Genomic DNA, 13,427 nt, shown 5'->3' on the forward strand with positions numbered 1-13,427 from the left:
TCTAACAAGGTGATTTATTCGACCTTCTCTAAATGACCTCAAATTTCATACACCTGATCTTCTATACATAGATAGATAGATTGTTTCGTTTTTATATTTTTCGAACTTTTTATTTCCCTTTATAATAACCAATTGATTTTCAGGTCAAAACCTCGAAAAACAGCATCATGTATGACATCACTTTCGCCATAAATTTCAAATTTTATGAAACTTTCCCTTTTAGATATTCCTTGTTGTTATAGATATGGCATAATGTATGCCAAATGTATGCCAAATTTGGTTAGGTCTCACTGAAACCAGCTTTTGTAACAAGTTAGGTTTTTTCGACCTTCTCAAAAGGGATTTTTTTCTACCTTCCCTAAAAGACCTCAAAAATCATACAGACGATCTTCTATACAAATTTCATTTTTACATTTTTTTGAACTTTTATTTCCCTTTATAATACCCATTTGTTTTCAGGTCAAAACCTCGAAAGTTAACATAACTAGATGGTGAACCCTTCCAAACTTCAAATACAGAGATAGATAGATTGGTTCGTTTATCATTTTTACCGTGAATATTAATGGCTATAAGAAATCGGTAATGGTTTATCATTTTTTGCGTGAAAAGTAATGGATACAACAAATCGGTGATGGTTTATCATTTTTTCGTGAAAATTAATGGCTACAACAAATCGGTGATGGTTTATCATTTTTTGCGTGAAAATTAATGGCTACAACAAATCGGTGATGGTTTATCATTTTTTGCGTGAAAAGTAATGCCTAAAAGAGTTTATAATTTTTAGCGCGTGAAAATGAATACGTAAAACCGCCCTTTAGCATACTTAGAGAGTGGAAGGTAACCGCCGACAGAGAGAGAGAGGGGTTATCCCGCCCGTTAGATCATACGATCAACGGTCGGCGGGCACGATCCGCGTGACATGGGCTAGACCAATCGGGGCAATGTTGCACGTGTGAGAGAATTTGTGGAGGGAGAGGGCAAAACTGAGTAGTATCAAGAAACCAAGGGCACCTATGTAATAAACAGACTAAGGGATTCAAATATGAGATTTAAAAAATGGAAAATGCGTGTTTTGTACAATGAAATCCATCTTGGCCTATCTCAAACTATTTGCAATACAAATATACATGAGTGTGAGAATTGTGGCCTCATTTAGACAAAGTATGTTTTGGGGAAAGCTGTTTTGGGAAGGGCTTATTGTGGAAAACCATGCACCTTCATAGCTACTAGGTGATTTGAGAAGGCCTTTGAGAAGTGGCAATTTGTGGTAAAACTTGATTTATCTATCATTTATCTATGTTTTGAGAACTGGCAATTTGTGGTAAAGACTCCATGAGTAAGTGCCACTATTTTTCGGAATTTTTTGCACATTAAATGACTCATTTAACTAGTTAATCCCATTTGTTGATCTGTCTGGTGACCAGCTACTTGAGGGTAAAACCGAGCATATTGCACTAGCCGATATTAGCACTCAAGGGGAAAACTGAGCACACAAAAAATGCTAGTATAATACTCGAGGTTATACCTGAGTATATCTAAATTTCCAGGGTTAGACTCGAAGACGCGTGTTGCGGTGCAGAAATGGAAGACGTGCAATTGTTGACGCGTAGACGCCGGTCGCGGTGCAGAAGTCGAAGACGTGCAATCGTGGACGCGTGTCGCATTGTAGAAGTCCAAGACGTGCAGCGGTGGACGTGTAGGACGCGGGTAGCATTAACCACCCCTTGCCTTTATAGACGCCTCCTCCCACTATCTCTGTCACTCTCACTCGCCTACGCAACGCCGCCTCTCTCACGTCCCATCATCTTCTCCAAAGCAAAAAAACCCTCTCCCTCTCCCTCTCCTCTGCCGGCGAGATGGACAAGGAGAATGCCAATCACATCGTCCACGGCGCCGTCGGCTCCAAGCGCGACGCCTCCCTCTTCGACGCCGTCCCCTCAACGGACGTCGCCGCCGTCCCCTCGACGGACGTCGCCGCCTCCTCCGCCGGTGCATCGGAGGCTGTTGCCGCCGGTGGCGCTCAGCCGCCGGGATGGGACCCCTACGAGGAGGTGCCGTACGTCCCGCCCCCGAACCCCTACGACACCTCCATGGAGGAGCCATGGAACGAGGTAACTACGGTTTGCTTCCTTTTTTGTTCCCCATTCCTTTTTGAACCCTATTTTTGCTGGTGTAGATGGATCTGTGGATGGATGAGTATTGGGCTAATATTTGCGCCGATTTTATTCCATTTTGCTTTGATCCCTCCTTGATTTCGTTTAAGATTTAGGGTTCGGCCGTTCGGTTAATTTATGCAAGTAATAATGGGATCTCAATCGGTTAATTTATGCAAGTAATCATAGGATCTCAATCAGTTATTTTATGCACGAATCAAAAGATATCAATCGTTTAATTTTGCAAATAATCTGGAATGTGTTCAAGTTCAGATCTGGAATCTGTTTCTTTGCCTATGATGAATCGGTGGGCACAGATTTTTACAGGGAGGGTTCGGCGAACCATTTACGTGTACAAATCTGTTGTGCATGAGCTTTGGTTCGCTTACACCGTCCCCGTAGACATATAATCGTGTCCACTCTAACCGAGACTCGCCTCTGTTTTTCCTAACTTTGTTATCATGCACGTTAGTCATCGTTGCAACTCATTCACTAATAGTTCCCGTTTGATATGGATCAGCTGTGCTGGCAGCGACGTCGGCGAGCGACGACGAGCACCATGACATCAAGACTCGCCAGGTGCTTGCGGAGGCCGCAAGTCGGCCGATACGTCTCCTACTTCGCCAAGGGTGTCTACAGGTGCCCCTTCTGCACTAGGAGGCTCGGCGGCACTGACTTCAACTGCGTCCTCACGCATGCCGAGAACATCGGCAACACCAACCCCAAGGTCGACACGTCAGTGAACCCCCACTCCTTCCGCGCCAAGCACATGGCGCTTGGCATGCACCTCCGCAGCATCCAGCGGGTGGAGATCTCCGCCGGGCGCATGCCTCCGCTCAAGCCCAAGGCTCCCAAGGGGAGCAACAAGTGGAGGCAGAGGCAGATGGGGTAGGCGGAGTCCTGGACGTGTGCTACTGCTGCCTCCTCCATTTTGTTGTTGGGATCCCTTTGTTGTTAGCTAGGGATCCCTCGTTGTTATGTTGTTAGTATGATGGTGCTGTGAAGAACCTCGAACCCTACTATGTTTGGCTGCTGAATGCAGTTTATTATCTAGGGAGGGATCCCTATTATCTATCCTATTCTACTATATGACCATGTGAATTTATCGTACATTCCCTGTAGATTTGCTTCTAGATTTAACTACATACATATGGACCAGATGGAGTACTAGATTGGGCTCCCTACTAGATTTGCTGCCATATTGGGCAAACAACGAGGGCCAAAAGGCACAAATAATAATTGAAGAAAGACGAAATGCAAGCTTCTCTAGATTTGATACTAATTAGGTGAAAAGGCAGAGAGAAGGAGGCGGAAAAGGTACTCTTAAAAGGGAAAATGCCAATTGGGCCGAGAGAGACAAAACCCAGCTCCTGCTCATGTGCAACCAAACGCTATCTCGTCCTGTCCCACGCGGTCCCTTTCTACCAGCCCCACGCAACGCGGGCCCACACGACGCGGCCCCACACATCAGCACGGAACGGTCAACTAAACGGGAATCCTGCCGTCCGAGTCGCTTCTGCGCGTTTCAAACAAGGACTTGGGGAAAACTGAGGAAAAACTAAGGAGCTGGGGAAAACTGAGCACAACTAAGGACCCGAGGGCACGAAAATAGAAATCCCAAAATAAAACTTGAAAATATAAAAAGGTCATGGCCTACTAAACCTTAGCATGCTCCTTGCCATCGTTGGGCACCTGGGTCAGGTCGACGAGGTCCGTGATCGCCTATGGCCAGTTGGGAACCAGCGGAGCAAATGCCGGTGCGGCTGGTGGTGGAGGTGGAGCGGCCGATGGTGTCCATGATGGCAAAGGCAGCGGAGGCGAAGGCTACGATAGGTGGGGAAGACGAGGCGCGCCATTGATGGCGAAGGTTGCGCTACCGAAGCGATGCGGCCGAAGCGACGCGATCTCGCCAGGAAAATGGATGCTAACCTGGGGCACGGTCTCACGGAGCGGCTACCTACGTTCTTCGTACAGCTAGAGAGCTAGGATCTCTATGCCCTCGTCGTGCCGCCCGCCATGGAGCAGCTCCTTATCAAGAAGTACAAGCTCAAAAACAATAGCCCGTCAGTGAAGGTGGCCATGTACATGGGGGAGCGCTGCTAGCAGAAGGTGTAGCTCTAGTGGAAAGCCGAACGCGTCAGCTTTATCAAGTCCTGGATCAAGTTCTCTGATAAGGCTCAGCTTGAGGTCGACGACACGATCGTCTTCACCCCTACGATGACGGCTTCTAGGTCGAGGTGTACAGAAAGGTGACTTTCTATTCGAGCATCTAGAGATGCAAGAAGTATCGTCAGGACCCTTATGCTGATCATCGCCATTAAGGTTGTATGTTTGTTCTCTATTTGTGCTTTTGTGAAGTTGTAATTGTTGTGCTGACCTCACCTCAGGAGGCTGTTGAACATTTGGTTTTATGCATACGTGCCTGTAACGTCAGCCTCTGGCTGTTGAAAATTGCTTTCAGATCTATGTAGTCTGCCCCTAGGTTTAAGTAGGCGTCGTACCACTTTGACGCTAGAATTAGGTATTAAGTACTATGTTTCATGTGTATCTATGTAGTGTTCTTATGATCGTCTTTGAGCTATTGTGTGGCGTTATGTGATGGTAAGATACCATCACATAAAACACACTTTGGGCTGTTGTGTGCTGTTATGTGATGGTTAGTGAGATTTCCTTGTTCCAGCCCCCTGAGGGCTTGTTTGGCTGTCCGGGCCAAATTTCCCGGGGTAAATATTCCCGGCCGGGATTAAGCAGAAACAGGAGCAAACCCCCGGGATTATTTTCCCCACCTCCGAACTAGGGGAAAAAATTCCCCGGGAAAAGGCCGGGAACCCGCCGGGATTTCTGTAACCAAACAAGCCCTGAGTGCGTGTTGTTCTCTGTAGCGCCGCTGTTGCCGGCACAACAATGCAATGCAGGTCACATCGCAAACCGCACGGGCGCAGACACAGCTTCATGCGCGAGCTCCAGCCTGGTCTATGCGCGCGACGCAACGTGCGTCGCGGGCGCCCGGCCACCGCACACGACGGCCGGGACGTACTTGCTCTGCATCTGCTGCCCTGATCTGATCTGATCTGATCTGCCCGTTGATTTTTCAGCACAACAAGAGCGCTCCGCACCGCACGAGTGGATGGCCGGCAGCATACGACGGGCGCGTTGTTTTCTCTGTCACCCGCTGACGCCCTGCACCGCCTGATCTGATCCACGGATGCAAGAGCACTGCGAAAACTCGAGCGTCCACGTCACTGTAATCAGAGGCTGTAACTTAACTACTTAAGGTTCAGGCTAGCTAACATGCAGCCCGAGCTTGCGGGAGGCTAGTGGGTTAGGCATGATTAATTCCACACCCAACCAACCACAACAGTTTAAGCCTCACATCAACAGAGCTACCTTTGATTTGGGGCGTTCGTGGGCTAATTCGCCATTTTTGGTTGTGCTGGGCAAAACAAAAGCCACACGCCATCCCCAACGAAGGTCCGCAAACAGATATTTCGTGTTTGTTTTTATTCGCGTAGTTTAATGGCGAGACAATCTCAAAAAATAAGCTTGTCACTGCCGCCCAAGAAAGGGTAGACGCTCGGGCACTCGCCACCTAAGTTCAGCCCCGCACTAACACCGAGATCATGACCACCCAAGCTGCGCTCATAATCAACGGCCATATCCTGACCAACGCGCTGGCTACCGCTCGCACTCTTCTGCAAACACGCCCCCCACGCTTATGAGGACACACACCGGTGTTGTCCCGATTGTCGAGGGAAACATCGCAGGATGTCGACGAGTCTTTCCCGAACGTGCCAGCATGTCCAAGCATCGACCCCAACATCCTGGCGAGCCCGCAAACTACTTGTCACCAAACTCCGCCGCCTTTATCTGCAGCTTCTTGAAGGAGTCCTGGTTTGCCCTATGACCTGGTATGAATCTCTATTGCTTTCATCTTTGCGTCCATAAATTTACCATGCTTGCGTCTGATTTGACGGCATATGTACCAGGCTCTCTTCGATGGGGACGTCCACTATGGAGACCATGATCAATGAAGAGGTCTGCACCGAGACCCAAGTTGACACGCAAACAACCCAAGTAGATTTCAAAGAAGATCCATTGTTTTGACGACGAGCTTGCTCGCCAAGTCAAATGAGGGTCCAAAAGAATTGCAGGATGTACGGAACTTGAGGACATGTGCTTTGCAAGGCTTGGCTGGAAATTGGACAAGATCCAATTTGTGGTGTCCCCTAAAAGGGAGGCACATTTTGGAGGAAGATTTTCACCTACTTCCACAAGAAAAAAAACTTGGGTGATCACCCATTTTGGAGTGATCGGATTAAGGCCTCTCTCACAAAAAGGTGGGCGTTGATCCAAGAGCAATGCACCAAGTTCAACCCTTCCTATGACACGATGAAGAAGCGAAAATTAGTGGCATTGGTGTTGGAGACTTGGTGTTTCAAGCTTTGGGCCACTTCAAGGTTGCCAACCAAAATGGAGAGCTTCACCTGGGTCCATTGTTGGATGGCAATTAAGGATTGCCCCAAGGGGAAAGACTTATATGCGTCTTGGTCCACCTACGGAGGGTGCAAACCAATGCCATCGATCTCGATGGTGCCACCCATATTGCATTCCGTGCAACAAAGAGGCCGAGGGGACGAACCAGCTCCATGGCGGATGCAAAGAGCGAGGCTTCCTCGTAATCGGTCATGGAGACGACCAATACACTTCTAGGCGACAAGGAGGAGCTGAGTGCGAAGAGGGACGAGAGAAAGCATCGGGAAAAGGGGAAGGCCGTGAAGAGAGCTACTATGACATACAACACAAGAAGCTCGAATTCTAGAGATCAATGCCCAAGAAGCAAAAATGAATTAGAGCTCGCCGTACTCACCAAGGAGAGGCCAAGATCATGTCGATCCCTTGATCGATGACATGGATCCTACTCTGTGGGGCATGGTCAGAGAAGAAGAAGTAGATGACCCTTAATCTAAACGTGTGATTCACTCGATCACATCCTTTTTGGAACTTTGAAGTACCTTGTATTGCTACTTAATTTGCTACATCTCGCAAAATCGAGATGTAGGCTTTTTGAGTCGATGAATATGGCTACTACAAGCAACGAGACACATATTGCTGTGTTATGTTGACCGAGGAACGTGCTCATGACCCACCACCTCTAGACTAGCATCCTTGTTGTAGAGCATGCAACTCGCCTGACTTCAGGCCGTCGTAGATAACGATGAAAACAGGTTCCACGCACAAAAACTAGTCTCACTAGATTTGAAGAACAACAAAAAGACTAAACTACCGATCTAGAGGGTCGACATGCACACACACACACACGATGCCATCAAATCTCAAATCCGAGACGTCGCCCTTTAAACATATCCAAAGCTACCCCACAGAAAACACTTGTCACGTGTGGAAAACAACCTCGTTGGCCACTCTTGTCGGGAAAGAAAACATATTGTTTACACGTAAACCCGTCGCACAGCTGCATGCCCATTATTAATGGCACCGGCTGGAGCTTCAATCTTCAGCAGCAAGCCAAGAAGCAGCATGAGCAGGATCGAGAGCATCAAGCGCACATCGGATCGGACACGTCGGCGCTGGCAGTGGCACTGGCACGCCAATAACGAGGCGGGCGAACCACCTCGCGTCGCAGCGCAGCGCAGCGTAGGTCGCCCACCTTTTTCTTTACCTTGTCTGTCTTGGTCGCTCTCAATCTCACCACGCATCGACGTTCTCCACCCGCTCCCCCCAAGCCTCGATCTCTCCTCCTCCCTCCCGCAACGACCAACGACGACCCCCATGCCCATAGCCATGCAGCCCGCGCACGCATCGTCGTCGCCGGGGGAGGGGGACGACAACCAACCGCTGCCGGAGCCCGACAATCCTACGGCGGCCAACGCGGATGCGGAGATGAAGGAAGTTACGGAGGAGGAGGCGCCTGCGGCGGTTGAGGTCCAGGAGGAGGTCAAGAACCAAGAAGAGGAAGATGGGGACGAGACCAAGGGCGAGGAGGAGGAGGAGCAGAGCGGCCGGGGCAAGAAGCGAGGGAGGGGCGGCGGCGGGGCCAGGGAGCTGCAGGTCATGGTGAAGCGGGAGCTGCTCGCCGCCTGCATGACGTGCCACATCTGCAACCGCCTCCTCCGCGACGCCACCACCATCTCCGAGTGCCTCCACACCTGTGAGTCCCCCTCCCTCTCCCTCCTTCTCTGCCCCCTCCACCCGCCACGATTCGCTTCTCTCCGACCCCGACGTCCCTCGCTCGCTCGTGCCTGATCTGCCCGCCACGTACGGCGCCTCCGGGACGTGGGATCCGGCGCCCCGCTGCCGCCCGCCGGCGTGGCTCCGGGACGTGGGCGGTGGCGCGTTCGACCGCGTTGACGCTGGAATTCCGCTCAATTTAGAGTCTTGCCGCCCCACCCCATGCTGGGTCATGCCGCCTGCTCTGTTTTACGTGCCCTCTGCTTCTGTTCTACAGTGCGCGAGGCGAAACTGTTTCTTTTTCTTACCATGTGTACCTTATTAAACACGGCATCCTTGCCTGCTCATACTAGTTCAGCAAACTGAGATGTTTAAGCAGATGTCTACAGCTTACTGCTGCTCCTCCAGATTGCCATGATGCCTGCTACTCGATTGATAAGCCATTCCCCCGTAAAGAAAACACTAATAAGAGGGACTTAATTAGCCATTACTGTTCTGCTTTCGGGACTTAGAAATGCCATCTTGTCTTAACTCTGGTCGTCTGGCGTGGATGCTACCCTTTAATTGGGAATCAAGGCAATGTGACATGTGACATCTTTCGGCTCGCCATTTGGTAGGACACTGCTGTGCTGCCTGCCTGCTTGCACCTTCAGCCTCAACTGTTCAGCGTAAGCCGAGTGTGTGATAAGCTAACTTTTTACTCAGCATGGAACATGTTACCATGTTATTGGTACCCCCATGCTATCTCAGTCCCCTATGTAGTTCCTTCTGCAACATTTCTGCTGTTTCTTCTTTCCAGGGGGCTCGGGGTAGCACTGTACTCTGTTTTATTGTTTATTCCAAGGTATGTTCTGCACGTAGTCTGTTAGGTGTCTGACTCTGACCCTAAAGCAGACTGCACAGCTCAGTGAACTCCAGGGTAACATAAGTAGTGGGAACTGGGACATAAATTCAATTCGCCTGGGTGCATACGCCCCTCTACCAAAAAAACATATTTTGAAGTGTCAATTTTTTTTTAAAAAAAATTCTACATGTACCACAATATATGTGAGTTCGTCATGTTTTGCGAAAAACGATATTTTTGTGGTCTATGTAAAAAAGAGAAAAATTATCTTATGAAAAGTCTTACTTTTAGCACCAGATTTTGTCTTTCAAGTCGATTTTTCATAAAACGACTTTGTGGATGCGTAACATGTGAAGATGTGCGTGCGGATTTTTTGTTTCAAATTTTTTGACCTTTTAAAATGTGTCTAGGATGCATTTTAAAATAAAGGGGAGCATATGCAAAACACTACTCCCAGAACAAACTGGGAACTAAATGTTCTTTCCTGTCTCGAATTCATTTATCATATACTACTGAAATTGTCTGTCATTGTTCATTACTTCAGAGCTCTAATTCTGCGTTTGTTGCAGTTTGTAGAAAGTGCATATACAAGAAGTTCAATGATGAGGAGGTAGAATCCTGCCCAAAATGTGGGATTGATCTCGGCTGCACTCCAGTTGAGAAGCTTAGGTATACTTATGCTTATGACTATCCACTTTGTGTTGATGCAGATGTTAAGCTCAATATAACTGCGTGTTTGTGCTTCCAGTTTTCACCCTAATATAGTTCCAGTTCGGAATATTGACAAAATTTAAGAGAACACAATCGGAGGTAACACACTGGAATAAACTGTAGAAATGCTGAAACCTTAACTGGGAGACTTAATAACTAGTTGAGCAAGTCCAGTGGACACAAAGATTTGGGGCCCCTCACATTGTACAATATTGGATCCTCGCATGTGAAACTTCTTGACAATTCAGCAAGAAATCTGTGCAAAGTAGGGCACTAGGACTGTAATACACCGATGATGTTGCTTGAGTTGTATGCGTTCTATGCTGAGGATGTGAAATCATAAGGGCTTGTATCGTCCATAGACTGCCGTGTTTCTTTTTGGCTATCGTTGTGCTTGCTTTAATTCTTGTGTCTGTCGTTCCTTGATGCCAATTTTCTCCCTCTCAATTGACTATACTGGACTACTGGTAGCCTGTGAAAATGTTGGTTGATGTCAAGTTCCATGATGGCCTTGGAAAACCGTGTTGGATGTCAAGCTCATTAATTGCCTGCGAAAACCGTCTGTTGCTGTCAAGCTCATCGATAGCCTTTGAAACTGCACTGTTATAGTTACCGTAAAATATGTGGCATCCGAAATGCACCTAGCTAGTTTTGCAAAGACCCTAATTGTACATGTGTGTGTGTGTCTGTGTGATGGGTAGTGTCAACTAAAATCCGACTTCAGTATTCACTGCACTGTGTGAGTTGTTGTGCGTGTGTCTATGTTGTAGTCGGTATTTCTAAAAAAATACACTGGTAGTATTTATTTTCTTTTATATGTCCTTCTTATACTTGTTTTTGCATTTTCTATATTCAGAGCTGATCACAGTCTACAAGATGTAAGATCCAAAATTTTCCCATTCAAACGCAAGAAGATCAACGCTGAAGATGCTGCATCTCCTATTTCACCTCCCAATAAAATAAAAGAGAGATCTATCTCTTCATTAGTGGTGCCTACACCTAGATTAACACCGACAGGATCGACTGGGCGGCGGTCAAGGGTAGTTACCAGGAAAGCTGCTGCTGCCTTGCGTGGAGTTGGTCCTACTACTGACAATCCTGTGAAAAAGGAAAATGATTCCAGTGACAAGAATGCTCATAGCTCAAGCGTGCCTGCTAATTTGGGCAAAGTGCCGAAAACAAAAAGACAGGTAAACAGACACACCATAGCATCTTTATGCTAGTTGCATTGGAGTTAGTTATGAAGTATGCATACTAAAATTCCCAAAATAAAAATAGAGTATTAGCTCAAATAATGGACACGTCTGTAGTAACTTGATCCTTTTCTTCTCCAGATTTTATCAACTGAGGACACACCAAACCATTCCTCCACTAAAGATACTGAAGATGATAGTAAGGACATGGCAGATAACGCCGAGCTCTGGAGACCTTTGAATTGTCTGGTAGAAGCTGCAAACAGGACAAAGTCCATTAGGTCGAGTTTACAGAGTTCAGCTGTTAAAAGAGAGAAGCTTAATGGTTCTCCCAGTAGTACATATGGTAACAAAACAAAGCTAAAAGAGCATCTGAAGAAATCCAAACTGGAGGATGATAAGAAAGATGCTCCAGTTACACCAGCGAGACTAAATAAGAAACTTCAAGGGACTGTGCGGAGAAAGAGAGGACTTCGAGCCCCGGTAGATGTGAAACCTGATGGTGCACTTACGCAGAACATGAAGAGATTCAGCTCCATATGGTTTTCGTTGGTTGCCTCATTCGAACAGTAAGCATTGTCAATTCATCATACTGTCATATTTTCACTTTCTTTTAAATTCAGAAGCAGAAACAGCTCGTACAGGCTTGTATTTTATCTTCTTCTGCCACTAATTTTTGTCAGGAAAGGAGACCCGCCTTTGCCACAGATTTCTTCACACTATCTGCGCATAAAGTAAGTTCATATTTTGATCCTTTTTTCTTGATATTTAATGAATAGTCTGGTTAAAAACAATTCCAGATCTGACGTTGACATAAAATCTTGTTTAAATTCACATGCTGGATTATCAGTCAGATATATGACAATAAAGAAACTGAAAGAGTAAAATACTTACACTGAAACAATAGTTTCAGTATTGTTACTGAACTTTATCGAAATAAGCAGTATTGGTACTGAAATATTTTGTGTTTAGTACTCCCTCCGTTCACTAATGTAAGACCATTTAGCTTTTTGGTAAATGCATGTATCTAGATGAGTGTTAGTGGGTAGGTTCACTAATTTTGGTCCATATATAGTCCACTTGAAATATCTAAAAGGTCTTGCATTAGTAAACGGAGGGAGTAGTATTATTTATCTGCCATGTCTTGACATGCTGATGCCTTGCATTGAAACCTGACGTTAACCTTTAAAACAGCACCATAAGAATGTATTGTTTTTTCTCAACTGTATCCTTTGAGAGCATGTATTGTTATTTCTCAACTATATCCTATGAGAGTTCCATGGCTAAGGCACCAACTGTTTTACTCAGAGATGCGAATATACCTGCTTCGTCTATCCAAAAGTACCTGGTGCAGAAACTCAGTCTCCCGAGCGAGTCCGAGGTAAGAGTAATACTATCTGTCATATATGATGTACACTTACTGTTTATACGATCGTAGATTTTTATTCTGCTACTGTTTATGTGCATTAGAACGTGTAGCTCCTCCAACATGTGGTTCATCATTTTTTTAAAGAAAATACATGCGACGCCTGAACTGCTACCTGTTAAGAACATTTTGCAAGGCCAGTTGTTTGAGTTCTGTGCATGCCTCTGAAAGCTCAAATGAGCATGTGCACTTGACCGAATAGACCACTACTTAATCTCAATGTTTACAGGTAGAAGTAAATTGCTGTGGGCAGCCAGTGGACCCTGCACAACCTCTGCGCAATTTAGTAGAGCTGTGGCTGAAGGGGCGATCGACGCAGGCAACACAGGCCACCGTAGGCTCCCCTGCAGAAGATTTCGTAATGGTGCTAACCTACGGACGGCCGAAGGCCATGGCATCATGAGTACACCGCGTATATTTCAACCCATTTGGCCATTTCCTTTCGACTTAAGGTGGGGTCCCATTGATTCTTCTATAGCCAGCCATTTGCTGGGCCGATGGAAGAGGCCATCGGAAGATGAACTCCCCGCTGATACATAGCCGCCTCGCATTGTGGCTGGCTCCCGAGGCAGCCAGCCCTCGGCGACATATTCATGTATTCATTGATGTTTGTAGATGCTGCTGCTGTTTGATTCTATTATGATGTATTTTTTTCTCTTATTTATTTATTATACACCAAAGATAGATGAAATGTGATGTTTAGATGGGATATAAAAGAGAGGAAACAGTCTCAACCGTTGATGCTTTAATTGTAACAGATCGACTAGAGTGGAGTGATAAATTAACATTTGGCTTTATCATGACTTGCTGTAGCACCACAGCGCAATTATACTGTATGCACCCCTTCTAAAGAAAACTTGCACGGATTTTAAATTAAATTCTGTATTTAAGTTGTAAGGGCAACTTCGTACTGG

At 46.5% G+C, this 13,427-nt stretch overlaps 1 protein-coding gene across 1 annotated transcript; it reads left to right on the plus strand.

The window, feature by feature from the left end:
* Positions 1-7,879: 7,879 nt before the first annotated feature.
* LOC124699461 (E3 ubiquitin protein ligase DRIP2-like) lies at positions 7,880-13,212 on the plus strand. Its single transcript, XM_047231758.1, has 7 exons — positions 7,880-8,319; positions 9,753-9,852; positions 10,751-11,084; positions 11,229-11,656; positions 11,771-11,821; positions 12,396-12,468; positions 12,743-13,212. Exons 1-7 carry the CDS (start codon positions 7,941-7,943, stop codon positions 12,914-12,916), a joined length of 1,539 nt encoding a protein of 512 aa, XP_047087714.1. The 5' UTR covers positions 7,880-7,940; the 3' UTR covers positions 12,917-13,212.
* The last annotated feature ends 215 nt before the right edge of the window (positions 13,213-13,427 follow it).

The sequence above is a fragment of the Lolium rigidum genome, chromosome 3 (genome assembly GCF_022539505.1).
Source record: "Lolium rigidum isolate FL_2022 chromosome 3, APGP_CSIRO_Lrig_0.1, whole genome shotgun sequence".
In the NCBI taxonomy this organism is placed as follows: Eukaryota; Viridiplantae; Streptophyta; class Magnoliopsida; order Poales; family Poaceae; genus Lolium; species Lolium rigidum.

What these genes read in the sequence shown, in the direction of transcription:
- LOC124699461 (XM_047231758.1), top strand. Translation starts at nt 7,941, where the DNA reads ATGCCCATAGCCATGCAGCCCGCGCACGCATCGTCGTCGCCGGGGGAG. An exon ending in TGCCGAAAACAAAAAGACAG is followed by an intron (nt 11,085 to 11,228) that starts GTAAACAGACAC and finishes TTTCTTCTCCAG; the next exon opens with ATTTTATCAACTGAGGACAC. An exon ending in TTGGTTGCCTCATTCGAACA is followed by an intron (nt 11,657 to 11,770) that starts GTAAGCATTGTC and finishes AATTTTTGTCAG; the next exon opens with GAAAGGAGACCCGCCTTTGC.